The sequence below is a fragment of the Pseudorca crassidens genome, chromosome 8 (genome assembly GCF_039906515.1).
Source record: "Pseudorca crassidens isolate mPseCra1 chromosome 8, mPseCra1.hap1, whole genome shotgun sequence".
NCBI classification, from domain to species: Eukaryota; Metazoa; Chordata; class Mammalia; order Artiodactyla; family Delphinidae; genus Pseudorca; species Pseudorca crassidens.
The window spans coordinates 47,225,639-47,253,588 of NC_090303.1; the positions used below are offsets into that span (position 1 = coordinate 47,225,639).

Consider the following 27,950-nt stretch of genomic DNA (forward strand, 5'->3'; position numbering starts at 1 on the left):
CCGTTTTCTTTTTAATTAAAAAATTTTTTTTTCTTAATTATTATTTTTTATTTTAATAACTTTATTTTTTATCTTTATTTTATTTTATCCTCTTTCTTCCTTCCTTCCTTCTCCTTTCTTTTTTTCCCTTTCTTTCTTTCTCTTTCTTTCCTTCTTCCTTCCTTCCTTCCTTCCCCTCCCAGCTCCATGTAATATCAAATGGCGAAAATCTCCCAGAGATCTCCATCTCAAAGCCAACACCCAGCTTCACTCAATGACCAGCAAGCTACAGTGCTAGACACCTTACGCCAAACAACTAGCAAGACAGGAACACAGCCCCATCCATTAGCAGAGAGGCTGCCTAAAATCATAATAAGGCCACAGACACCCCAAAACACACCACCAGACGTGGACCTGCCCACCAGAAAGACAAGATGCAACCTCATCCACCAGAACACAGGCACCAGTCCCCTCCACCAGGAAGCCTACACAACCCAGTGAACCAACCTTAGCCACTGGCGACAGACACCAAAAACAACGGGAACTACGAACCTGCAGCCTGCAAAAAGAGACCCCAAACACAGTAAGATAAGCAAAATGAGAAGACAGAAAAACACACAGCAGATGAAGGAGCAAGATAAAAACCCACCAGACCTAACAAATGAAGAGGAAATAGGCAGTCTACCTGAAAAAGAATTCAGAATAATGATAGTAAAGATGATCCAAAATCTTGGAAATAGAGAAAATGCAAGAAACATTTAACAAGGACCTAGAAGAACTAAAGAGGAAACAAGCAAGGACGAACAATACAATAAATGAAATTAAAAATACTCTAGAAGGGATCAATAGCAGAATAACTGAGGCAGAAGAACGGATAAGTGACCTGGAAGATAAAATAGTGGAAATAACTACTGCAGAGCAGAATAAAGAAAAAAGAATGAAAAGAACTGAGGACAGTCTCAGAGACCTCTCGGACAACATTAAACGCACCAACATTCGAATTATAGGTCCCAGAAGAAGAAGAGAAAAAGAAAGGGACTGAGAAAATATTTGAAGAGATTATAGTTGAAAACTTCCCTAATATGGGAAAGGAAATAATTAATCAAGTCCAGGAAGCACACAGAGGTCCCATACAGGATAAACCCAAGGAGAAACACGCCAAGACACATATTAATCAAACTATCAAAAATTAAATACAAAGAAAACATATTAAAAGCAGCAAAAAAACAACAAATAAGACACAAGGGAATTCCCATAAGGTTAACAGCTGATCTTTCAGCAGAAACTCTGCAAGCCAGAAGAGACAGGCAGGACATATTTAAAGTGATGAAGGAGAAAACCTACAACCAAGATTACTCTACCCAGCAAGGATCTCATTCAGATTCGACAGAGAAATTAAAACCTTTACAGACAAGCAACTGCTGAGAGAGTTCAGCACCACCAAACCAGATTTACAACAAATGCTAAAGGAACTCCTCTAGGCAAGAAACACAAGAGAAGGAAAAGACCTACAATAACAAACCCAAAACAGTTAAGAAAATGGGAATAGGAACATACATATCAATAATTACCTTAAATGTAAATGGATTAAATACTCCCACCCAAAGACATAGACTGGCTGAATGGACACAAAAACAAGACCCATATATATGCTGTCTACAAGAGACCCACTTCAGACCTAGGGACACATACAGACTGAAAGTGAGGGGATGGAAAAAGATATTCCAAGCAAATGGAAATCAAAAGAAAGCTGGAGTAGCAATTCTCATATCAGACAAAATAGACTTTAAAATAAAGACTATTACAAGAGACAAAGAAGGACACTACATAATGATCAAGGGATCGATCCAAGAAGAAGATATAACAATTGTAAATATTTATGCACCCAACATAGGAGCACCTCAATACATAAAGCAAATACTAACAGCCATAAAAGGGGAAATCGACAGAAACACATTCATAGTAGGGGACTTTAACACTCCACTTTCACCCATGGACACATCATCCAAAATGAAAATAAATAAGGAAACACAAGCTTTAAATGATATATTAAACAAGATGGACTTAACTGATATTTATAGGACATTCCATCCAAAAACAACAGAATACACATTTTTCTCAAGTGCTCATGGAACATTCTCCAGGATAGATCATATCCTGGGTCACAAATCAAGCCTTGGTAAATTTAAGAAAATTGAAATTGTATCAAGTATCTTTTCCGACCACAATGCTATGAGACTAAGTATCAATTACAGGAAAAGATCTGTAAAAAATACAAACACATGGAGGCTAAACAATATACTACTTAATAACGAAGTGATCACTGAAGAAATCAAGAGGAAATCAAAAAATACCTAGAAACAAATGACAATGGAGACATGACGACCCAAAACCTATGGGATGCAGCAAAAGCAGTTCTAAGAGGGAAGTTTATAGCAATACAATCCTACGTTAAGAAACAGGAAACATCTTGAATAAACAACCTAACCTTGCACCTAGAGCAATTAGAGAAAGAAGAACAAAAAAACCCCAAAGTTAGCAGAAGGAAACAAATCATAAAGATCATATCAGAAATAAATAAAAAAGAAATGAAGGAAACGATAGCAAAGATCAATAAAACTAAAAGCTGGTTCTTTGAGAAGATAAACAAAATTGATAAACCATTAGCCAGACACATCAAGAAAAAAAGGGAGACTACTCAAATCAATAGACTTAGAGGGCTTCCCTGGTGGCGCAGTGGTTGAGGGTCCGCCTGCCTTTGCAGGGGATACGGGTTCGTGCCCCGGTCCAGGAGGATCCCACATGCCGCAGAGCACCTGGGCCCGTGGGCCATGGCCGCTGGGCCTGCGCGTCTGGAGCCTGTGCTCCGCAACGGGAGAGGCCGCAGCAGTGAGAGGCCTGCGTACCGCAAAAAAAAGAAAAAAAAAAATAGAATTAGAAACGAAAAAGGAGAAGTAACAACTGACTGCAGAAATACAAAAGATCATAGAGTACTACAAGCAACTCTATGCCAATAAAATGGACAACCTGGAAGAAATGGAAAAATGCTTAGAAATGCACAACCTGCCAAGACGGAATCAGGAAGAAATAGAAAATATGAACAGACCAATCACAAGCACTGAAATTGAAACTGTGATTAAAAATCTTTCAACAGGGCTTCCCTAGTGGCGTAGTGGTTGAGAGTCCGCCTGACAATGCAGGGGATATGGATTCATGCCCCGGTCTAGGAAGATCCCACATGCCGTGGAGCGGCTAGGCCCATAAGCCATGGATGCTGAGCCTGCATGTCCAGAGCCTGTTGCTCCATGACGGGAGAGGCCACAACAATGAGAGGCCCGCGTACAGCAAAAAAAAAAAAGAAACTACAATGAGATATCATCTCACACCGGACAGAATGGCCATCATCAAAAAATCTAGAAACAATAAATGCTGGAGAGGGTGTGGAGAAAAGGGAACACTTTTGCACTGCTGGTGGGAACGCGAACTGATACAGCCTCTATGGAGAACAGTATGGAGATTCCTTAAAAAACTAAAAATAGAACTACCATATGACCCAGCAATCCCACTACTGGGCATATACCCTGAGAAAACCATAATTCAAAAAGAGTCATGTACCAAAATTTTCATTGCAGCTCTATTTACAAGAGCCAGGACATAGAAGCAACCTAAGTGTCCATCATCGGATGAATGGATAAAGAAGATGTGGCACATATATACAATAGAATATTACTCAGCCATAAAAAGAAACGAAATTAAGTTATTTGTAGTGAGGTGGATGGACCTAGAGTCTGTCATACGGAGTGAAGTAAGTCAGAAGGAGAAAGACAAATACCGTATGCTAACACATATATATGGAATCCAAGAAAAAAAAATGTCATGAAGAACCTAGGGGTAAGACGCGAATAAAGACACAGACCTACTAGAGAATGGACTTGAGGATATGAGGAGGGGGAAGGGTAAGCTGGGAAAAAGTGAGAGAGTGGCATGGACATATATACACTACCAAATGTAAAATAGATAGCTAGTGGGAAGCAGCCGCATAGCACAGGGAGATCAGCTCGGTGCTTTGTGACCGCCTAGAGGGGTGGGAGGGAGGGAGATGCAAGAGGGAAGAGATATGGGAACATATGTGTATGTATAACTGATTCACTTTGTTATAAAGCAGAAACTAACACACCATTGTAAAGCAATTATTCTCCAATAAAGATGTTAAAAAAATATGTAAAAATAAAATAGCTTCTTGATACACATCATTTAAAAAAAAAACAGAATGTTACTAACCAAAACAAAAATTGCCATGTTATTCCCCCCTCTCTTTTTTAACTAGATCATCTATCACCTAGTGTTCAAAAAACAAACAAACAAAATACCTTGGTCTATTTACATTTTCACAAAATTTCCATGTTTATTTTGATGTTTTTCAGGTCATTGTTCTTCTAATTCATGCTTTCAGAAGTAATCTACCATAACTATGTAAAAGCTGCATACTCTTTAAAATTTTATGCAAAGTATACTGCTTTATAAGAACCACAAACATCAACTCAAACACAATAATGTATTTGGTAGCTATCTGCCTTGTAAGATTGTGAACTCCAGCAAATGAAGATTACATTTGGTGAATTTTTTTTTAACACTATCAATTATCATTGTTGAGGGCACTATGTGAAGCATGGTAAATATTTAACAAACATACAGAATGAATGAATCTCTCTTTTTTTTTTTTTTTTTTTGCCACACTGTGCAGCATGATATTAGTTCCCCATCCAGGGATTGAACCCTAACCCCCTACATTGGGAGTTTGGAGTCTTAACCACTGGACCACCAGGGAAGGCCCCAGAATGAATGAATTTCTTAAATTAATAAAGGGAAGATTTCAGAGAAGACCTGACAGTGATAGAGAAGGAAGCAAAAAACAAAACAGTCAAGAGAGCATGAGGTGCATTCACACAAAAGAATGTACGTTGAATCGATTCCTTTATTTCTAACATAAAGTTGAATAAAAGTCCACATATTTGGTTTCACACATTTATCTATAAATAGTAAATAACTGAACTCAATCTCCGCTAAACTGGCTTACTAAGAAAAAAGACATTTACCAAAACAAGTATTTAAAACACTATTCAGGGGCTTCCCTGGTGGCGCAGTAGTTGAGAGTCTGCCTGCCAATGCAGGGGACACGGGTTCGAGCCCTGGTCTGGGAGGATCCCACATGTCGCAGAGCAACTAAGCCCCGTGAGCCATAATTACTGAGCCTGCGCATCTGGAGCCTGTGCTCCGCAACAAGAGAGGCCACGATAGTGAGAGGCCCGCGCACCACGATGAAGAGTGGCCCCCGCTTGCCACAACTAGAGAAAGCCCTCGCACAGAAACGAAGACCCAACACAGCCATAAATAAATAAATAAATAAATAAATAAATAAATAAATAAATAAATAAATAAATAAAAAACACTATTCAGGGGAGACCCATGAAACCTTCAAAAATGAATTTAAATTATATAAAAGAAATCAGGAAAAAAATTATTCTTTTTAAAATTTTAAAATTAGTGAAAACATTTACAATGTTCAAAATACCAATAACTATCTCTATCAGACAATGCAAGTGTGAAAATTACTAGCAGAAATGTGAAAAGACACTATTTCAGGTAAAACTGAAATACAAAGTTTTCTGAATTTCATTCAGTAACGTGTTTCCAGATATCTTCTGCCATCATGTGGAAATTTTTGAAATTACACTTACACAAAAAATTCCTGTATCTGACTGGAGTATTCCAGTCAATACTAGAAGGAATGAATGAATCTGGTTGTAAACAAGGTAAATATTCTTAGAAGAATTTAGTGAAAATGACCATGCACAGTTGCTCCTAGTTTCTCTCTTCTTCTGGAGAGAAGATGGTGTTCATTATAGCTTAAGGAGACTGCATGACAGACACCCAACTTCTTTTTCTGTTTCCAAGATTCTTAGCAATTATGCCTGTCCTAGGACTCTCCCAGTTCATGATCTTAAATTTCCTAAATACTCTTTAATTATCTCTCTCCATTCTTAGGCACTTAAAACACTATATTAAATGGAAAAAGAAAAAAATATATATATATATATAAAACTGAACCAGGACATCCCTGGTGGTGCAGTGGTTAAGAATCCGCCTGCCAATTTAGGGGACACGGGTTAGAGCCCTGATCCGGGAAGATCCCACATGCCGCAGAGCAGCTAAGCACGTGCGCCACAACTAAGCCTGTGCTCTAGAGCCCATGAGCTACAACTACTGAGTCCGTGTGCCACAACTACTGAAGCCCACACACCTAGAGCCTGTGCACTGCAACAAGAAAAGCCACCACAATGAGAAGCCCATGCACTGCAACGAAGAGTAGCCCCCACTTGCCGCAACTAGAGAAAGCCCGCGTGAAGCAACCAAGACCCAACGCAGCCAAAAATAAATTAATTAATTAATTAATTAAAAAAAAAAACCTGAACCAGCTATTCATGCATTCATATGCCTACTGACTTGACAGCATATCTACATAAAAACATGGATTAAAGTGCCTGGAATAAGCCTAGTACACTATGAAATATAACACTGAATTCTCATTTATTTATGAAATACAATTTAAGAATTCCCATAATCAGGCTAAAAGCCTTTGCTTAAACTATTAATCTTTATAAACTATAATTCACATATTTGGTTAACTTTTTATCCAACATGTTTGGTCTTCATCTGAAAAATCACACATTTTTCTTTTGGAGGAAAAAACCAAGATTTACTGAGCATCTATCATAAGCAAAATACTGTCCTAGGAGCTTTAAGGTACACAAAGATACATGAAACATAGTTTTCGTCCTCAAGCAATTTACCCTCTACTAGCACCAAAAAGGATGTACACAAATAATTATAATACACTGTAGAAAGCATGAAGAAGACAAAAATACAAAATAATGTTTTAGAAAATTAGAAGACAGAGTTTTGCTTTTTACTGGGAGAATTAATCAAGAAACAGTTGATAGCAAAGGATTGGAGCTGTTATGAAAGAGATTTTAGGATTTGGCTATACAGAAAAAGACAGGAAAACATTTAGGGCAAATGAATAGTGAGGCCAAGACAACTTAAGGCCACATTCTCTGTTGAGTATGACTAGAACTTAGGAAACTTGAAAAAGAATATTGAGATGTAAGGTAGGAAAAACATATTCAAGTCAGATTTTGCATAGTTTTTAACTTGGGTTCAAGAAAGGTCAATCGGAAAATAGTGATGGCTTTTTACGAGGGCAATAATATGATCAGCTTGTGTTTTATAAGCTGACATTTAAAAGGGACTAAAGGCAAGCTTATTTATGAAATTACTACAAACATCCAGAGGCAAAGAGAATGGAGACAACAGGTCAGAGTTCTGATATGGTAAAAGGAATCAACCAGATTTGGAAACTAACTGGATATGGAAGATAGGAAAGAAGGAAGAATTAAGAATAATGAAATTACAAAATTTGTTTTCAGTACCTTCAAAACTCCTTCCTATCAAAGCTCCTTCCTACCACACACTACAGCTAAAATAGTTAACACTTATTGAGAACTTACCATGTACAAGGCAACTATTGTGCATATATTATCTTATTTCATCCTTAACCTTTGAAGTAAGTACTGTTGGTATTCCCATTTCACTGATGAGGAAACTGAGGCTTGGAGTGATTAATCAAATTATCCATTCACACAGTAAGTAGCTGGATGTTAATCAATGTCATTGTTAATCATTAAAGTGTTAGCTGCCAATAATTTAAAATGGAATCTCTCATAGGGTAATTATATTTTAAAAAGAAACTCAAAGATAAAAAGATCTTCAAAATCCAACAGAACAGAGTCAGAATAAGGAACAGCAAGTGACAGGGTAGATATACTGGTTAGAGAACTGCCTAACAATCATAAATTGAATGGCTAAGGGAAAGAGAAGTTTCCTCCTGTAATCACACCACTCTGTTTGCCCTGCTGTCAGAAGACCAACATTCTCAACTACTACTCTTTAGAGTACAATGAGTCTTCTTCTATCTTATACAGACATGTACCACACTTATGAACTCCTTACAGATACTGACCATTAATCTCTGTATCCCCTGAAAAATAGTAGGCATTGAATGAATCAGTGAACAAATAAACTCAGTTGGGCTCCTCCTGTCTAGTCCTCCCAGCCTCACACAATTCAAGACCTACATTTGGAACAATTTCTCCATGTCCCACCTTGAACTTGTTGCTGAAACCTCTCCTCCTGATTCTTTGCTTTCTTTCCAGTTTTTGTCCTTAATAATGTCGTCTAGATTATCCCTGACACTCAACTTGTTAAGGCCATGAACAAACAAATGGCTGGCCTTATTTATATTAGAAGACGTGTCTCTACTAGATCCCAGGACATTTCCAAGGGTTCTCTAACCCACTGACTTCTTCCTCAGTTATCGAGGAAAGGCTTTACTTTCCATGGAATCAAAGAGTACCCATGTTAAATCATGAGGGCTTCTCCTTTGACTGACTATCCAATAGGTTGTGCAGCTGGTCTAAGAGATGGGGCCAAGTTCCCAATGCTCTAGACTTTAATTTGTATATACTTTCCCAAAGAAACAGTATAACAAATAGTAGTAAGGCTCCCAGACAGCCCTGCAGAAAAAGTCTATTTAACCACAGTACAGTTAAAATATTACACAATGGCAATTACATTTTTATTTTTTCATCATAAATATACCACATTTATGCTATACTGTGGACTAAATAGCTGTTTATGGTTAATACTGGTTAACAAGATTTCAGTATCCAAACTAAAAGAAGGATGAGTTATCTATCATCCAAGTATCAAGCAGAGGAGTAAACTGCTAGGTATCACCCAACTACAGTTAAGTAGAAAGCTAACAAACATAATTAAAAGCAACATACACATCTACCTCTGTAAGTACAGACTAAGATAAAGCAAAATTTTTAAAGACAAAAATCATTAAGATTTGAGATTCCAGTTATGCTTTTAAGAAAAGATAAAACTACTAAATAGCTTTTTAAACTTTATATAACTTCACACTAGCTCTATTACTATTTAAGAAAATATACTTTAAGAATATACTACAGTTCAATCTTAACATATGAACTTCTTGCCACCCCTTAAAGGTGCAGAGCATATTTTGATAGCAAAATGCTATCTAAAATATGCTTTAGTTGAAAAGAATAGAACTAAAATAATCTGGTATGTCTTACTTATCAAAAGTGCCAAATCTGAATTTGTTCTTCACAAACAGAAATTAAATTTTTTTCTTTTTAGACACATGCATCGACATTTGCAGACAAACCCTATTTAAAACAAATTTCATGTATGCAAATGCAGGTTTACACAAAGAAGGAAATTATGGGCTGATTATTCATTTTACAAAAGGATTAACAAAAGAATTTCTTTAAATAGTTAATCTGCCAGTATACTTAAAATACAGTTAAAATTTTTTAAAATCAACTTATAAACAACTTTTCAGAAATGCACTCATAGCATAAAAGTAGTTACAAAAGTATCAAGCTTCCAAAACGTTATTACAATCTTTGTCCCAATCGCTTGACTAACCTAGCAGGTGACACAAAAAGATTAAATACAATAGCTGAAAATGGCACAGAAAAGCAAATTCTATATAGTTCTTAACTATATACATGTATGTCTACCATAATCATTAATACTGGTTTCTTGTTAACTGTTTCTTTACTGCGTGCAGTAAAATTGCACGCAGAGGCTAGCAAACAATGAATCAATACGGCTGAAGGTGACCTAAGAAACCACAGAGCAAAGGGTCTTCTCTGCCTTCATTGTGCAGGCAAGCCAGAGGTACAAAAGAAGAAAAATCCAAGAGATCCCATCAGCGTTGCAGCTTGTTTTTGATTTTTCCTTTGCAGTTTTCTAAGAAGTGCTCTGAGATACAGAAGACAATCTCTGGGAAAAGGAAATCCAAATCTGATGACCCAGAAATGGAGCATTGTGGAAGAACTAAGAGAAGCAGGAAGGACCTAATGCTCCCGAGTAGCCACTACTGGGAGTGTTCTGTTCAGAGTTCCACCCTGAGATCAAATCCACAAACCCTGGCACCTCCACTGAAGACCAAACAGATGTGGAGTAATCTGAGAGCAAAAGAAGCAGCCTTACAATAATAAGGTAGTGAGGCTGAAGGAGAAATAGGAAAAAGGTTTAGCCAACTCAGGAAAATCTGATGGTGCAAAGGAGACAGATGTTGCCTAAAAAACGGAAGATGAAGAGGATGACAGGAGGAAGAAGGGGGTTGAGAAAGAGGAGGATAGAGAAATAAACTTGAGTATCTAACTCCACATGAATTCCAGAGTAGGGAAAAATATAACAAACTTCTTTGAGATGGCTCTGCCCTCATTAGATTTAATTATAAAATTCGAATATAATCATATTGCAGTTTCTAGAAGTGTACTAGAAATTTTAAGTAATTTACATGAAGTAGCCAAGGTCGTTATTAGTACCCTGAAACTGTATCAAAGTTGTATATATTTCCAAATATTTTAAAATAAGACGTTTTTCTCACTCTGTGCATCTTGCTTAGCCTAGTAAAGGCATTTAAATATGTTCATGGTGTTTTTTAAGTGGTGTTAACTATGGTTATTGGCTAGAAATCCTGCATTATCAACTGTACGTACTTATACCTTATAGAATGAATAAGTAGGCAGCCAGGCTGGGAAGTGTGAGGCAGTGAACAAGCTACCTTTTGGAGGGGTTAGAGCTTTGGGTCTGTGCTGTGAGGCTAGACCCATTGATGCCGCATGCTGATGTTATTATAGTTGTTTGTTTGTTTATAAATTTATTTATTTATTTTGGCTACATTGGGTCTTCGTTGCTGCGTGTGGGCTTTCTTTTTAGTTGCAGTGATCCAGGGCTACTCTTCGTTGCGGTGTTCTGGCCTCTCATTAAGGTGGCTTCTCTTGTTGCGGAGCATGGGCTCTAGGTGCGTGGGCTTCAGCAGTTGTGGCACATGGGCTCAGCAGTTGTGGCTCACGGGCTCTAGAGCACAGACTCAGTAGTGGTGGCACACGGGCTTAGCTGCTCCGTGGCAATGTGGGATCTTCCCCAGACCGGGGCTCGAACCCACGTCCCCTGCATTGGCACCACTGCACCACCGGGGAAGCCCTATAGTTGTTTTTATATATACGTATTTGCCATGCCATCAGCTGCCATTCTTAGTGTGGAAAGGGGAAAGTTCCTATGAGAAGTGTGTGATTTTTTTTTTATTCAATGGGATAGTTTTAAACAAACTAGACAACTTCATCTGCAGCAAAGTGAAGAGTCCTGCAGCAAAGTCCAGAAAGCTTTGCTACTTAAACATACAATATACAACATTCTGCTATTTTTTTATGTTTATAATGATGAAATGTTTTTTGAAAAAAAAATAGGCCATGTTTAAAATCTATTCAAATAAAGCATAAATATTTTAGTGTTTGAAAGCTTAGAAGTCAAAATTCAATTTATTTTAGAAATGCTCCAAGTTTACTAATTTAGGATTAGGGAAGACCAAAAACTTCTAAATAAGATAAATATGATCCTCCCTTGGGAACTGAGCTAAAAAAATCAACACACAATGGGAAACATCTGAATTCTCTCAGGCCCAGAAGACCAATTAGGTAGCTTAATCTATCAACACACTGATAATAATAATAATGCTTTGGCAGGAAAAAATGTGCTTAAAACAAAAATAAACTATCAAGAGGGGGCAAACTTCCTAATGTGTGTTCAGCACTGTCCAGGAAAAAAGGGCAGTGAAGCATGAGGACCCACAATGTTTTCTACTGTAAACTAAACGGATGTTTTCTACTACAAGGCCTGATGAAAAATCTCTCATGCCTACCCAGTTCCCATTATTTTAATTCCGTGTTTACCAGGCAACCTTCTAAACATTAATTCAGTTTCCTAGAAAGCTTAATAGAGGTCCACAATCCCTTACTTGCAATTCTGAAGTCAAAGAAGTTTCAAAAAACAAAAGCTGTTTCAGAACTCATCTGGTAGCAAATCCGGACCTAAATGGATTATGTGAAGCATTTATTTACTCTGCTTAATATGAACAGTCAAAAGCTTTACTGCAGAAATATTAATGTACTTGATTACAGGGTACCACTCCAGATCCCACAGGGGTGTGTCTTAAAATTCAATCATACTCCTTGTTACCTTTCTAAAATCTAAAAAATTCTAAATTCTGAGACACCTCTGAAAGAAGTGTCCCTGGATCTAAATATGAATATTCTGACTCCTGGAAAAGGAGAGCCCTCTTCATCGGCCCCCACTCCCCAAACCATAGAAATCAGCATTCTAGCTTATACTTCAGTATTACATAAATTTAGTTAGTGTGAATCTGAAGTCAATATTCGATCATCTCTGAGTATGCTGATAAAGTCCAATTCCAAATGTACAAGATCAATTACCAGAACTTACAATGACAATCTTGGGTGGCACAAACCTACCTAGAATCTCCTTCCTAAGCCTGCTGGTTTCCAAGCCACCTTCCATCCTCTCTCTGTCTCACTCGCCAGAAGACAAACCAACAGTTAACCAATTTCCTCTGCCAGTCCTAATACACTGTCAGCCTTCATGCAACCTTCTACAATACTTAGAAAAAGGTAAAAAATTAAAATAGACTTCTAACAGTTATTAAGTAGTAACTTAATTTTCATTAAATGAAGTTATTGGAGAATTATGACTATTTAAGTATGATCTCTAAGAAATTAACATGAGAAGATTCTTCACGTTGCTTAAAAAGACTTAAAACTATACCAGATAGATGGCCCTGATGACTCTTTTCTGATCTCAGTTTAGAGCCCTAAAGATTCTAAATTCTAAATATGTCTTCTAGTGGTTAAGGAAAAAACAGTAACTAGATAAAGTTTAATTTTTAATCCACACATGTTTATTCTTTCCCAGCAATGCTTTGTAGTTTTCAGTGTACAGGTCTGAACATCCTTTGTCTGAATTTTCCCTAAGCATTTCATATTTTTTGATGGTAAGTGATATTTAAAAAGTTTAATTTCCAAGTTTTCACTGCTAGTATATAAAAGTACAGTTAATTTTTATATACTGACCATGTATCATACAACCTTGCTAAACTGACTTATTAAATTCCAGAAGTTTTTTAGTAGATCACATCAAATTGTCTACATAATCATATCTCCTGTGAATAAAGGCAGTTTTCTTTCTTTCTTTTCAATCTGGATGCCTTTTATTTCAGTGGCCATTTACAATACTGAATAAAAAAGTCTACACATTTACATTGTTTTAATTTTACAAAACTCAGCAAGAAATAATTAAGATATATAGCTGACATTATTTATGAAACATGAAGAAGTCTAAGTTTAACCTACAAAATTTAAAGAGCAAAATTAGGAACTATATTTATAAGGTGCTAGTTAACTCAATGTATGTGTTTTCCTGTGCTTTGTGACACAAGATTGGTAACAAAAATGCTGAGCATATCCAACTGCATCGTTTAAAATCACATTTATTGGCTTTCTTATAATTACGAAAGTAGCACATGATCTCGAATTCTGAGGTACAAGAAAATTATAATCATCCTTAATCCCAGCACCCAAAGATAAACACTGTTTATTTTTAATTGTATCATGAGCAGTTTTCTATTTCTATACCATTAATTCTTCTGAAACACCATTACTAAGAGCTGCATACTAACCCATCCATCACATGGCTATAATTTCATTCTTCTGCCATCACTGGACATCTGTACTGATTTAAATTTTTCACTATTACCATATACATTCAACACAGCAGTTAAATTCATATATAAATCAGAGAATGACCTCTTATTAGAGTCCCTTTTGCCCATTCCTGTATTAAAGCTGTTAAGTGTTTTCCCAGTCCAAGCTAAGTGCTTTTTATACTAATGCTATCAAGCATCTATCACATTAATCCCAAATACATTCTATTTGCCTTTTATTTTAACTAATTTTTAATTCAGGAATTATTAACTTTATGTTAATGGTAAGTATTACAAAGAGAAATAAAATGTACTGTATTTTTATTGTCCGTGGTATTACTATGGTAACACACAACCCTAAAACTAAAAGAAGATTAAAGAGAGAAATCAGTGGTGCCAATGAAAAGTGTAAAGTGGGTTAAGCCGTTTGATATAGTTTTAACTCATCTCCTAATATAATCATATCTTAGAGGTAAAAGAGAACTTTTTGGTCCATCTGTAATTTCAAGGGTAAAATATTACTTCCCCTACTAAGACAACTGAAGCCAAAAATCACACAGGAAATATATGTGCCTGACTAGCACAACAGTTTAACAGTTACATTACAGCAACTTCTATTCTCATGTCATTAACGAAAAAAATCTTTGAGAAAGAAATGTGTCGCAATTAGCACCTTGGGATAATAAACATACAAATAAATCATTACCTAAACATTTCCTAATTATGCTAGAGGTGTATTAGGTAGAAACATGATTTAAAAAAAATCTTCCCTGTCCCTTAGGAAAAATACCAAAAATGGAAAACAAACCAAATATACAAATAAACTGTAATAAGCAAACAAGCAAAATTCAAAGAAAAAAATATATAATCATTTTACATTAAACAAAAATTGAATAGTCTTTTGGAAACATTAATTTCCAAAATCTTAACTGATTTTCATGAGGCGAGAGCACAAGATTTTCATCGTACCTAGTTGTGTGGCACCAAACAAGTCATTTTACTTCTACAGGCCTTAGTTTCTTCATCTTTAAAATGAAAACACTGAGAATCCCCAGTTTGAGATGGCAGATTGGAGAAATCACAGCAGCTTATTTCTTATTTCTTCTCCCTTCCAAAACTCCACTGAACTAATAGAAAAACTTTTAAAGGAGCGATCCATAAAGACTAAGAAAGGAGCCATTAGAAGCCAAGAGATTTCAGTAAGGTTCTCAAAATGGAAAGCAGGTGGAGAAGTTTAACTAATAAAACAGCCTCAGTAGAAGCAGCCACAGCTTAGAAAACAAAACAGAGAATAACAGCTGAAGATAAAGCCAAACTGCCAGAACCAACGGAACACAAACACCAGGGAGGTAAAGAAAATGAGGAGCAAGAAGCAAATCCAAGGGAGATTTACTGAAACTCTGTGATCCTAAAAGTAATTTTCTAATCAACAAGCCTACCTATATACAGAGTTCTCAGTTTCTTATTGCTTTACTTGTAAATTTGGACAGATAACAAAATTCACAAGATACCTGAAACCTGAAAGACACCAAAATAAAATGAAAAATGTCCCCAGAACAGATAAATTAAGGAATAGAAAAGAATATATTGCTCTTTATTATAAGCCCTCCCACACTAATTTTTTTAACCACATACATATATTACTTTGGTTTTTCAAAAAAGCTGAAGAGCATTAACCTAAAAAACAAGTTTACTGAAGCAATGTGAAGCCCCTTTCAATCAATTCTAATACTCCCTATGTAAAATTTCAAACATCTGTTCTTATTAAGCAACCGTAAAATAATTTATCTCATAAAATAATAGGTAAACCAGTAAAATCAATATTATGCATATATATATAATCCTTTTATTAAATTCTACGGAAAAACTTACTTCAAATTCTTAAGTCTGTGTGGTATATAGACATACACACAGCCCTACACACACACAGATCTGTTTTAGAACCATAACTAATAGCATATTAATACTATCATTCTATTACCATTATTTTAAATCTATAAATTCCAATAACTTTAAAATCACTTAAATAAAAGGACGTACCTCTGTGTTCCAGTAATATAGTATAAAGTCAATAATATTTGCAATGTTGATCAAACTATGATTTTTAAAAACATCTTAAGTTACTTTATAACATAAGCACTGTTATAACACAACTGACACCAATAAAAGTTAAGTATTTCTAAACAAAAAAATATCGTAAAAGCTTCCAAATACTTCAGAAATGAAAAAAAGAAAAAAAAGAAACATTTTATGTTCCAAGGATATACTGTTTCAAATCCTCACCTTCACCCCTTTTTCAACCATTAGGTAAGGACCACAGTACGGCTAAAATTTTTTAAATGGTAAAGCTTAATGTGGAAAACACACATGTGTAACATATCAATAAACCATCACCACCCAATAAACCGTCACAAAAACACCACACTGAGTAACATGCGGAATAAACAGTACAACTAAGAGGTTCCCAGATGACTCCCTCATACTTGGTAGATGATCCCCCACACACACAATCCATCTACTGAACAGAGAGGTAATTCATTCCTTTTCTCCCACAAACTAAAATACAAAGTTCAAATCAGGATGTTCAAAACCAACAAAATGAGGTCCTCAAATTAGGTAAGAGAGACGTACAATTATAAAAACTGCAAAATATCCATCCAACCCTAATTATATTAAGTTAAGGAAACTCTAAATATAGATGACATGCAATGTAATCATACATTTTTTTAATCTGATGATCCACTTCAAACTCATAAGATATCCCACATGAGTTACAAATGCACAGTTACATGAAATTTGAAGCATTTCCTCCTCTCTAAAATGAATACAACAAAATAAAACAAAAAAGCAAATATTATGATAAAGACTATCATACAAATCTAAAGTATGTTCCTTTGCAGAAGTAGCTTAGGAACAACTGAGTACAGAAAAAGAAAAGAACAGAACAGTTCCAGCACTACACTACTACTACCTTCATTCTCTTTAACTCCTAAATGTTAGTGGTCTATCTTTGACCACTATCTATCTAGCTTCCCCCGTTATACCCAGCCTGGGCACTTTAATTCACACCTTTGGACCATCAATTACAATTAATGAATTCCAAATCTCTATCTCCAGCCACAATCTGTCTCTTGAGTATCAGGGTAAATATATCTCAAAACATCTCCACTTGACTGTCCCACCAGAATTTTTAACACAAAAATGTACCATACTGAACTCATCCTCCACCTCCTCCTCCTATATACTTATTCTGGTTATTGGTATCGTATTCCAAAACTTGAGAGTTATCCATTCTATGGCCTCCCCTCTAATTAATCCTGTATCAGTCACCAAGTCAAATCCCATTCTACCTTAAAAAGGGTAACGCAAAAGCCCATACTCTCCATCCTCAACATCTCTGTCTCGGTTCAGGCACATACATATTTGGGATTACTACATCTCTCCTAACAGTTCTCCCTACCTTCAATCTGTCTCATTCTTCAATCATTCCTTTCTATTGCTGTTAAAGTGATCTTTCTAGAATATAATTTGAATCATTTTCACCACTGCTTAAAATCTTTCAATGATTCAAAATAAAGACCTAAAATCCTTAACAGAATATCCTGTCTCTTGTCACCTCTTTAGCTTTATCTCTTCCTTATCTCCCATGTAATACACTAAATTCTAAACACATCACTGCATATCCTGGAAAAAGTCATACTGTTTCTTACCTCAATAACTCTGCATAGGTTATTCCCTCTTTCTAGAGTCTTTTTCTTGACAAGGTAACGCTGACCTGCTCAAACCTCAGCTCAGACATTACATGTGGCCTCAGCTTCCTCCATTCCCTCCTTGCCCCTATAGCACTTCAGAGACACCCTTTCATACTATAATCGTCTATTATACTCTAAACTTGTACACCATAAAAGTAAAACACATATATTATTCATTGTGTGTCCTACAATGCCTAGCACTTTGCCTGGCAATAAGTGATCAATAACTATTTAAAGAATGTTTAAGCATTTTGCTTTTTCCAGAAACTTCCACTATAAACCTCCCCCAAGAGACACAGAGCAAAGCAGCTACTTAAGGAAAACAATGGAAACCAGGCAAGAAAGCAACAGACATAAATAAATGGGGCAAAAAAAATGAAAAATTAAACACACGGAGTCTTTTCAAAGTGGCTCCTAAGGAGCTGTGTTTCGTCTCACATTCTAACACAAAGGTCTTCTACTTGCTATTTAATTTTCAACGTTTATTCTAATTTCCCAGAAAACAGTGGTAAGAAGTTCTTCTGTCCACAACTGGGTCGGCGCAGAAAGAAAAATGGAAAGCATTACCTAAAACAGCTATTCTTCAAAACTGAGCATAGTCAGAACTTTAAAAGTGTCAATAATAAGTAAGACCCCCTGATCTACCCTGCCCCAATTCCACTTTTAACAGTTGTCCCCTAAAAGGCTCCGGAATAAGATTACAAGGGGTATTTTAATAACCAGTTATCAAACATCTCTCCCTGAACTTAACATTTTTTCTCTATGGTAAGGAATCATACAAATTCACTATTTACTCTGTAAATACGCATTTACATTTTTATCCTTAAGATAAAATGAAATACTTTCCTCTTACCTTCCCCCAAAGGTCCTTGAACAGAAATTTCCCCCGATGAATTTGCTCTAACATTTGCCAGTTTTCTGTGATCAGAAGGGAATAGATGAAAGGGAATAGGGAACTCTCCTCCCAATACTGAGTCCTCTCATATTCCTGACCCTTCCCTTCTCTTCTCCAGTGGTATCCATACCCAACTTTGCCTTTTAAAGTAAAGCAAATTCAAGTTCATAAGCAATTTTAGAAGTGTGTGAAAGAATCCTAGAGACCAAATGCCACATAGCACTAGGAGAGTTTTTTGGGTTTTTGTGGGTTTGTTTTTTTTTAAGCTGAACGCCTGACACCAAGTCTCCTCAGTTGATCAACACATTTTTTTTAAAAAAACAGTTTTTTTAAAATGTCTCTTTCCTCTAGCCTATTACCAATTTATTCTGGGTTCCTACTCTTTCCCTAAAAAGCTTCCCAGTTCTTAGGGCCTCCCAAAGTGCCCTTATTTCTTCCCAACATAGAGCTAGACTTCTTCCTGTCCTGCCACAAACTGACTTGGCTTAAAAGATGTCACTTACATTTACATACACTAATTTAGAGGTGCATATTGTAAATACTGTTATGATTTTACAGATAAGAAAATAAGACTAGGAAAAGTGACCTGACATTTAATAAATGCCGGTACCTGAATCTGAATCCAGTTCTTCTGGCTTCAAGACCAAGTTACCATATTAAAAGAGAGCAGTCTGCAGCAGTCTGCATTTTAAGATTCAACTTCCCTGGCTCTAGGCAGCCTCACTACATCTAATACACATAATTTTTAGGCAAGTTCTAAATTTCACCGTTGTCCTAAATGTCCCTCTTGCAAGCGTACATGAGTCTACAATAAAACATTCTGCAATTCAGTGAAAGAGTTCGGTGTTCACCCTAATGTTCACCCTGTGTTCACCCTTTATGATTTTTTTAAAAAAACAGACTTCAATCATCTCTATAGCCATCAACTTTTTAGGCTGAAGAATTGCTTACCTCAGTTCTTAAACCAACACTGCTTCATGCTTTCAAATACCTGTCGCTCTAATTGCCAATTTCATTCATTTCTTTATATTTGCAAATAACGAGGGGCAGTGCTGCATGGCTCCCAACCCCACGAAACACTCTAAATGAAACACTCTGAACATCATTTGACTTCACTCAAAAAAGGGAGGGAAAAATCAAAGGGTTAATCCCTAATGCATGTGTCTCATTAAGATTTAGTGCAATGATGCAGAGCAATTCAACAGAATAACGTGACTTGAGACTACGAAGAAACCAACTTTCACCTGACTTACCTCTGACCAGCATTTCTGCCCACCGCTTTTAATTACCCCCAGTCTTATCCGATTTCTGTTATCAGTCAACTGAGAATATTATTAAGACCCAACAAAGAACACTGGGATTTTAAAAATAGTAATTATAGAAACAAGCCTCTAAAACTCTGAAAACTAGTAACGAGAAAACCATTAATTTATCAATAGGCGCTCGCTACGTGCAAGGCACTGGAGGAGACAAAAAAGCTGCCAAACGGTAAGCTCTTTAAGCACCTGACGGTGACTTATTCAATTTTGTAACCTCCATCCTCACCCCTCCAGCGCCTGGCAAAACTTGAACTGAACTGGACACGCTGTTGTAACGGGATGTGCTCCAGCGAGGAACCTGTGGGATAAACAGACCAGCTTGGGACGTAACTTTGGGAAGTATTGTTTGAACGGCTTTGCGCTGTTTAATTCAAACGGAACAGGCTGCCGCTGTGTTCGAGCTCGTGAGGCCCGGGGAAACCAGCCGGGTCAGGCGGCCTCTCCCAGAGACAAACCGGGACACCGCTGAGGGACCTCAAAGATCTGGGGCGAAGAAAAGGGGGCAGTTACTTGCCTCCCATTCCTGCAAGAATCGCTCGGCCTCGTCAGAACCAACGGTCTTATGTCTCCTAAATTCGTCCTTCACGTACTGGTCACCAAGGGCTTTGAGGTCTCGGGGCAGAACCCGGTGCAGCAGCAAAATGCGCCGATACAAGGCCCGGACACGCGAGACGTGCCGAACAGGCATAACTCCGAGCGTGGACCACAGGCCACGCCTGCGCAGGGAGACCGCGCGCGCCTGCCTCTCCTTACAAGCTGAATATAAGTAACCCAAATACAAGCGGAAGAGGGCGTGCGACTTGCATCCGGTTGGGTCCGGCCTAATATCAGGACCTTCCGGAAACGCGAGGGGCAGCGGCGGGCAGAAATGGGCCGGTCCTTCTCTGAAAGGGGCGTAGCTTTCGTGGAGCGCCAGCGCAGCGACTCCTTAGGGCCTGCGTCTGGGGCGGAGCGGTCGTCCACCAGGAGTCTGGCTTGGGTGCTTGTTAACCACTCCGTTACACCCCATCATCTTTTCCATTCATCTTACCCCTTTTCCTCCTGATAAAGGCTTAAGAAAGGCTCCGTCAAAATCGGACTCCTCCAGGAAGCCTTCCATGGTTGGCTAAAGACACTTCAGATGTCTTTGCAGTGTTCCTGCGTTCTGCGAGAGGGATCGGAATGGGATTAATCTCTCCATTCAGAAGCCCACCCACCCACGTACCTTGCACAGGGCTGTGCTCCTAATTTGTACCCTGAAGGCGTGGCCTGTTTCATGTAACTCAAGTGAGACCTGAGCCAGCAGGTTTCAATCCTTAGCTCATGTCAAGTTGGCTTTAGAAGAATAATTAGAGACCATTTTAAATGTATTGTGTCCAAGGTCACGATCCAGGAGATTCTGATTAAGTAGTCTGAGATGAAAACGTAGAATCAGAACGTTCACAAATCTTCACCTTTTACAACGGTGATACTGAGAGTGTGACCAATCAAAGCTGGCAGCAGTTTAGCCTCGTTCTTTCTGTCCCATCACACCTTTGGACCTTCAACAAATCCTGATGGCTCCACCAACAAAATGTATGCAGAATTCGATCATTTCTCACTACTCCCTATTCCACAATGGTCTCTCTTTACCGGATGCTGTAGTCACTTTTTGTGTTTCTGCTTCTGCCATGATCAGCTTTGATCATGATCCACCTAAACTGTAACAGCCTCTGCTACTGGTAGTATCTGGCTGCCTTAGAAATCCTTGCTGGTTCCCATCATTCTGACCACACCTTTTTACATAGCTTTTTATTAAATTATTAATAGGTTTAAAAAAAACAACAACAACAGGGCTTCCCTGGTGGCGCAGTGGTTGAGAGTCCGCCTGCCGAGGCAGGGGACACGGGTTCGTGCCCCGGTCCCGGAAGATCCCACATGCCGCGGAGCGGCTGGGCCCGTGAGCCATGGCCGCTGAGCCTGAGCGCCCGGAGCCTGTGCTCCGCAACGGGAGAGGCCACGATAGTGAGAGGCCCGCGTACCGCAAAACAAAACAAAACAGAACAAAAACATGTCACTACTCTGCTCGCCAAAATCCTCCAGTGGCTTCTCATTAGAGTAAAACGCAAAGCCTCTCCGCTTCTTAGCTGTCTAAATTTTCTCCTACTGCTCTTTCCCTAGTTGGCCTATTCCAGCCACACTGGCCTTCAAAGCCCCTAATTCATCTTTGAACAGGCCAGGCACTCTTCCAACCGAGGGCCTTGGTATTTGCTCTTCCATCTGCTTGGAATGTTCTGCTTCAGGTGTCTTTCTTGGCTAACACCCTTACTTCACTCAGCTCATTATTTCAGGTCTCTTTCTGATTAAGATCCTCCCTGGCAAGCATATTTGATATTGCTCCAACATCATGCTAAGAACTCCCTAAGCCCCCTCTCTGCTTTATTTTTCTCTGTAACACATACATATTTTACTTGTTTGCCTATTGCTTGCCCCCACTAGATTACAAATTCCCGGAGGGCAGGGATTTTGTGATTTTAAGGGTGTCAAGTGATTTATATGACCTGCTGGTGATGAAAGGGCAAGAATGTGGGAAAATTTATGTGATTCCCTCCGAGACCCCAGATTTTTGTTTATGCAAAGACGTCTTGAAAGACAAAAAGACACACACCCCTCTACCAAGGGCAGGGACTTAACTCATTTTAGTATTCTTTTCAGGGTCCACCGCAGTGCCTTACAAATAGTAAGCACTCTAATATTTATTACCTTGAATGGACTATTTTCCTTTTGCTGAAATTGTAGAAAAATATTTGTTTAAAAGAACACAGAACATTTTCTTAAATGGATTTAATTTGGTTTTTTGACAAACCACATTCATGGCAAGGATTGAATGGCAGCATGGTTATTTTACTTCAGGAAATCTTTTTCTAACCATACTTCATCTCTTAATATCCCTGTAAATTAAAAATTAATTTATTGTTCCAGTTTACTTTTTTTCTGGTTTCCTTTGGGGTTAAAGTACATGTATAATAAATGCTTCTTTTAGAGCCAAAGCTCTTATAAAAATGTGGGGAAAAATTCTGCCGGTAAATTAATAAAACATAATAAAAGAATTAATTCAGCATAAAGGGAGCAGAAAAGGTCCATAAAGCTTTGAGTAATCAATGCTCAAAAATGACAAATGATGGGTAAGAGAAAAGCCAAGACATAATGGTTAGAGGAGAGGAATCAAGAATAACAGTGAGAATAATGGTAGATGACCTTTATTTTTTTACAGTGGGCTGGACAATGAGTTATGTTTTGAGGACAAAATTTTCTGTTTCTTTGACCTACCAATTTAGGCTGACCGGTTTTCCTCTTGTGGTCAAAATAGCCATGAACTGAAAATAAGATCTGAGTTCTATTCCTGGCCACTAATCCAGATCAGTACACTTCATACAGGCCTTCCCTTTATCCTTCCTCCATGTAATTCATTTTCCTGTGTGTTATTCAGCAAGTCACTCAACCAATCTGCACCTCGATTTTCTCACGTGTCAAATAAATTGGGTTAGGTAATTCTCAGTACCTTTCAACTCTGCTAATCATGATTTGTCCCCAGTCCCCTCCAAAATTTTTTGTAAAAGGAGCAGCAGATATGTACCCACTCTGAAATAATTGCTTTGAAAAGATTTTTGTTTAAGAAGGGGAAACGCCTCAAAATTTGAATCAAAGCGGTCTCCATGTTTTCCTTTATGGAAGTGCAATTGACAAAGAAAAATCAGGAGGGAAAATTACTTCTGGAAATGCATTTTACTTTACTCATATTGAGTTTGCAGGGACAGCCTATGTTAAATGATGCATTGAACAAGTTGCCTAATAGTAAAAGTGCTGTTGGTCTAAGTCAGTGGTTTTCAACTTTGGCTGTATATTACAATCACCTGGGAAACTGGTTTAAAAAAACTGATAAGACCCATTCCAAACCACTTGAATCAGCATCTTTGCGAGTGGGGTGAGGCATGGCTATTGCTTAGAAACCCCTCCAAGTGATTCTAATGTGCAGCCAGGATTGATAACCAATGGTCTAAGTTTCCAACTTGGAAACACCTGGGTTCCAGGAATAGTACCCAAGTTATTGACACTGTTAAAAACTGATTACTAAATATTCCAGTCCTTCAATATTAAAGTGTTCCTGCAACAATGGGGGTAAAGATTTTGATATAGCTAAAAATATTTTAAACATAAAAGTAAAATGGGGGGATAAATTGGGAGATTGGGGTTGAAATGTACACACTACTATACATAAAATAAGTAACTAATAAGGACCTACTGTATAGCACAGGGAACTCTACTCAGTGCTCTGTAATGACCTATATGGGAAAAGAATCTAAAAAAAGAGTGGATGTGTGTATATATATAACTGATTCACTTTGCTGTACACCTGAAACTAACAGCATTGTAAATTAACTACACTGCAATAAAGATTTTAAAAAACATAATCAAAAAGAAAGAAAAAAACAGTAAAACATCTCTGAGAAAGAGGATGTAAGAGTGAAAAATAAGTTCTATAACTCCAGGCTATATGCACAATTATCAACAGGAGGTGATTAATAACTTAAGGGCTATCTGAAGAGCTCACTCCAGAATCATCCCACTTCCCACATGCCACATCCACAGCACCACCGTGTCTCCCAGGGGACATGGTTTAAGCTTTCCAAATAAGTAATGAACATTTAGAACACAGCTTACTTATGCAAACTTGGCACTCAATAAAATTCCACAAAATCTCTATCATCTGTACTCTCCTCCAACCCAAGCCTTCCACTAGAGCTCTTGATTGTATCCCAACTCTTCTGAGAGGTAGCTTCATAATTATCCCCTCATTCTTTCTCTCACTGGCATCTTCAATTATTCTCTTCATAAGACTAGTCCATTCAGCTCATAAACATTCACAAGAACACTTCACATTAAAAAAAAAAAACCCTCCATTCTAAATCCCCCTCAAACTACCATCCTATCACCCTGCTTCCTTCGTTGGCAAACTTGAAACAAATATTTCTCCATTTCCATTCTCATTCCCTGCTTAATCCCTTTTAATCTATTGTCCCCACTACTCCTCTAAAATCACTTTCTTCAAATTCCCTAGTTACTTGCTTCTGTTCATACATCTACTCTCCCCTGACCTTCTAGAAATCTTTCCATCTTTCGGCTTCCATATGTTTGTACTGTCCAGGTGATCCACCTCTAGGGCCCCACTGTCTCTGTGTCCTTAGCTAGCTGCAGTTCTTCCTGCCTCCAAATGAGAATGCATCAGTCCAAACAAACATCAGTGTCAGTGCCCTTGTCCTGGCCAGCTGTCCTCAGCAATTGGTGATGCTCTGCTGCCCCCACCTGGCCAACCCCATTCTAACCATTTTGGAGGTCCTCGCTGGACCCTTACCTGGAAAGGGTAAGGACATCTTAACCAACTCTCACACCCACTCCGACCTCTCTACAGTTTCAACCTTCCTTGCTAAGCACTGAATAAATTCAAATTGGATATCCTGTCATTCTTCAGAGTCTATGTCGCAAATTAAACTCATCATTTTTCTCCAAAGACCTTTCTCTCGCCACCGTTCTTAAATTTACCTAGGCTCAAGACTTAGAGTTCTGGGGCTTCCCTGGTGGCGCAGTGGTTGAGAGTGTGCCTACTGATGCAGGGGACACGGGTTCGTGCCCCGGTCCGGGAAGATCCCACATGCCGCGGAGCGGCTGGGCCCGTAAGCCATGGCCGCTGAGCCTGCGCGTCCGGAGCCTGTGCTCCGCAACGGGAGAGGCAACAACAGTGAGAGCCCCACGCACCTCAAAAAAAAAAAAAAAAAAAAAAGACTTAGAGTTCTGTAACATCTTTCACCCTCTTCATGTATCTTGTTATTGAGGAGCCCTTGTTGAGACTTCTTTTGTAAATCAGTCACTTTTTTCCCATGTCATTGACCCACCTGCCTTGACTCCATATCCCTCGTTTAAATGACTACAACAGTCTTCTGATTGGATTCCCTTTCTTCAAAATTCGAAAGATTTTCCATTGTCTTCAGTGTGAAGTATGTGCCCCAGAATATAAAATTGTATTTAAAAAATCACATTGCAACCAAAGGCAAGACTTGCAGCTGAGCTATTACTGATCTACTTTTTCATTATAATATACATGTATAAAATTATATTTTCATTATAATATACAACTATACATTATACAATTTTCTTAAAATTGAAGGAAAAATTCTAAATGATAACTTCAGACAGAGATTTCAATTTTATAATGCCATTACACTTTTAACCTGCAGAAAGCAAAAGTAAGTAAATAGATAAACAAATGCAAAAAGTAATTGTCTTACAAAAGAAGGCATTCCTCTCCCCACCCCCCAAATTAGACTAAGCTCACAGTATGTGTTCTTCAGGCTCACAAATTTAAAGTGACTAAATTATATTCATATACCATTAGATTCCAGCCTTACCATTTCTTAACTATGTGATCTTGGACTATGTTTAAGCTTTCTGAGTCGCAAGTTTCCTTCTCTTAAAATGAGAATAATATTACGCACCTAAAAAGCTTCCTGTGTGCTTTAATGATTTGATATGTAAAAGGGATTTAGACTAGTTTGTCTGCAGCATATAGAAAGTGCGCATAGTGTTAGCAATGATGATGATGACATAAAATGATAGCCAGGGGACTTCCCTGGTGGTCCAGTGGTAAAGAATCCACCTTACAATACAGGGAACGCGGGTTCGATCCCTGGTTAGGGAACTAAGATCCCACATGCCACGGGGCAACTAAGCCCACGCACCACAACTACTGAGCTCACAAACCTCAACTAGAGCCCACGTGCTGCAAACTACAGAGCCCAGGTGCTCTAGAACCCGTGAGCCACAACTACAGAGCCCACGTGCCCTGGAGCCTGTGCACCACAACTAGAGAGAGAAAACCCGCACACCACAACTAGACAGAAGCCCATGCACCACAACGAAGAGCCCGCATGCCACAACTGAGACCCGACGAAGCCAAAAATAAATAAATAATAAATAAATTTTTTTTCAAAATTAAAAAAAATAAAATGATAGCCAGTAAAAACTGTGAATCTTAGTTTAAGGTTTTTTAAAACTATTTCCCGCTTCAGAATACAACAATCTTAGAGGTATGAAACTTAAACTAACTGAAATGATATAATGCAATTACACTGTGACACCTAAAATTATAAACCAACATTTGTGCCTGAGCCCCTACTATACACAAGCATGATGGCTTTCCTTTGAGCAACAAGAACAGTTGCTCTTGAGGTGAGAATCTCCTGTAACTCTGGACTGTGTTTATTGATTCAAGATAAATCCTGCAGTATCTAACAGGCCCTCAGCATCAACAATGGGAACGGAACTTTTCAGTCTTGGGCTTGTGTTGTGAAATCACTTGAATTGCTATTACTCATGATGGCTGGGAATGACTAACAAATTAAAGGAAAATTAGTGTTTAGTCTCTGTCTACGATACTGTAGCCAAGAGGATGAGGAAGGAGGATCATTTATCTACAGAATAAAGAGTGGGGGCTGGATAATTCTTGAAACTACATAATTCTGAACCAATAACTTCTTCAAAATTAACTTCAAGATTGCACTAAGAGTGGTTAAACAAAGAAGCATTTGTTCTTGCTTCATTAGACAAGACTTTGGCAACAAAAGGTTACAGTATTTCTTTAAAAATATAACAGCAATTATCATATACATATTAAATTCAGCTCAAGTTTTAGAACAAATCATAAATTTATTTTAATTACTTTGTTTAATCGAACCCCAAATGGCCTTTCAGATAGTACAATAATGTTCTTAAGCAGATGAGATTATTTTAAAATTGTTCCATTCTTTCTCAAGAATGTGACAACACATGCAGCCAGTGATGAAATATCCATTTCAGTTAGATCAAATAGCATCTATATTAACGAGAAATTTCAAAAGAAGAACGTAACTCTAGTGTTCCTTTATGGATATATGATGTGATTATAGCCTTTTTCAAAATCTGTGGCAGAATAAACATTCTATAGAGAAGCTACTTTGCCACATATAGGTATATAATATTAAAGAAAATTTTTTGTTCACAAGTACCCAATTTAAATGTATTCATAAATGAATAGTAAATCAATTTTTAATGTACTAATTATAGTCCAGAACCATTATAAATTAAATTCAGACATAATTAAAGGGGAGACTTAAAACCCTATGCAGTGATTCTTCATTTTTATTCTATGTAGCAGACTTCTAATGAGTCCATAAAAAGGCCATTCAAGATGCCTAAGGAAGAATCTAACCTGAGCATACAGGATGTTTTCCACAGTCTTC

At 37.8% G+C, this 27,950-nt stretch overlaps 1 protein-coding gene across 4 annotated transcripts in view; it reads right to left on the reverse strand.

Annotated features, from left to right (window-relative positions):
- The window catches only part of SDHAF3 (succinate dehydrogenase complex assembly factor 3), an 82,890-nt gene extending 62,434 nt beyond the window's left edge, over positions 1-20,456 (reverse strand). Inside the window, exons 1-3 of one of the 4 annotated variants that reach the window (XM_067746342.1) lie at positions 20,174-20,456; positions 19,860-19,957; positions 18,299-18,362 (exon numbers count right to left, since the gene is read on the reverse strand). In XM_067746342.1, the coding sequence (XP_067602443.1) occupies positions 18,299-18,362; positions 19,860-19,957; positions 20,174-20,347 (336 nt within the window). In that variant the 5' untranslated portion in view covers positions 20,348-20,456. Of the gene's footprint in view, positions 1-18,298; positions 18,481-19,859; positions 19,958-20,173 lie in introns of all 4 variants that reach the window. The other 3 variants (XM_067746345.1, XM_067746343.1, XM_067746344.1) reach the window with 3 other exon arrangements.
- Between the last annotated feature and the right edge of the window lie 7,494 nt (positions 20,457-27,950).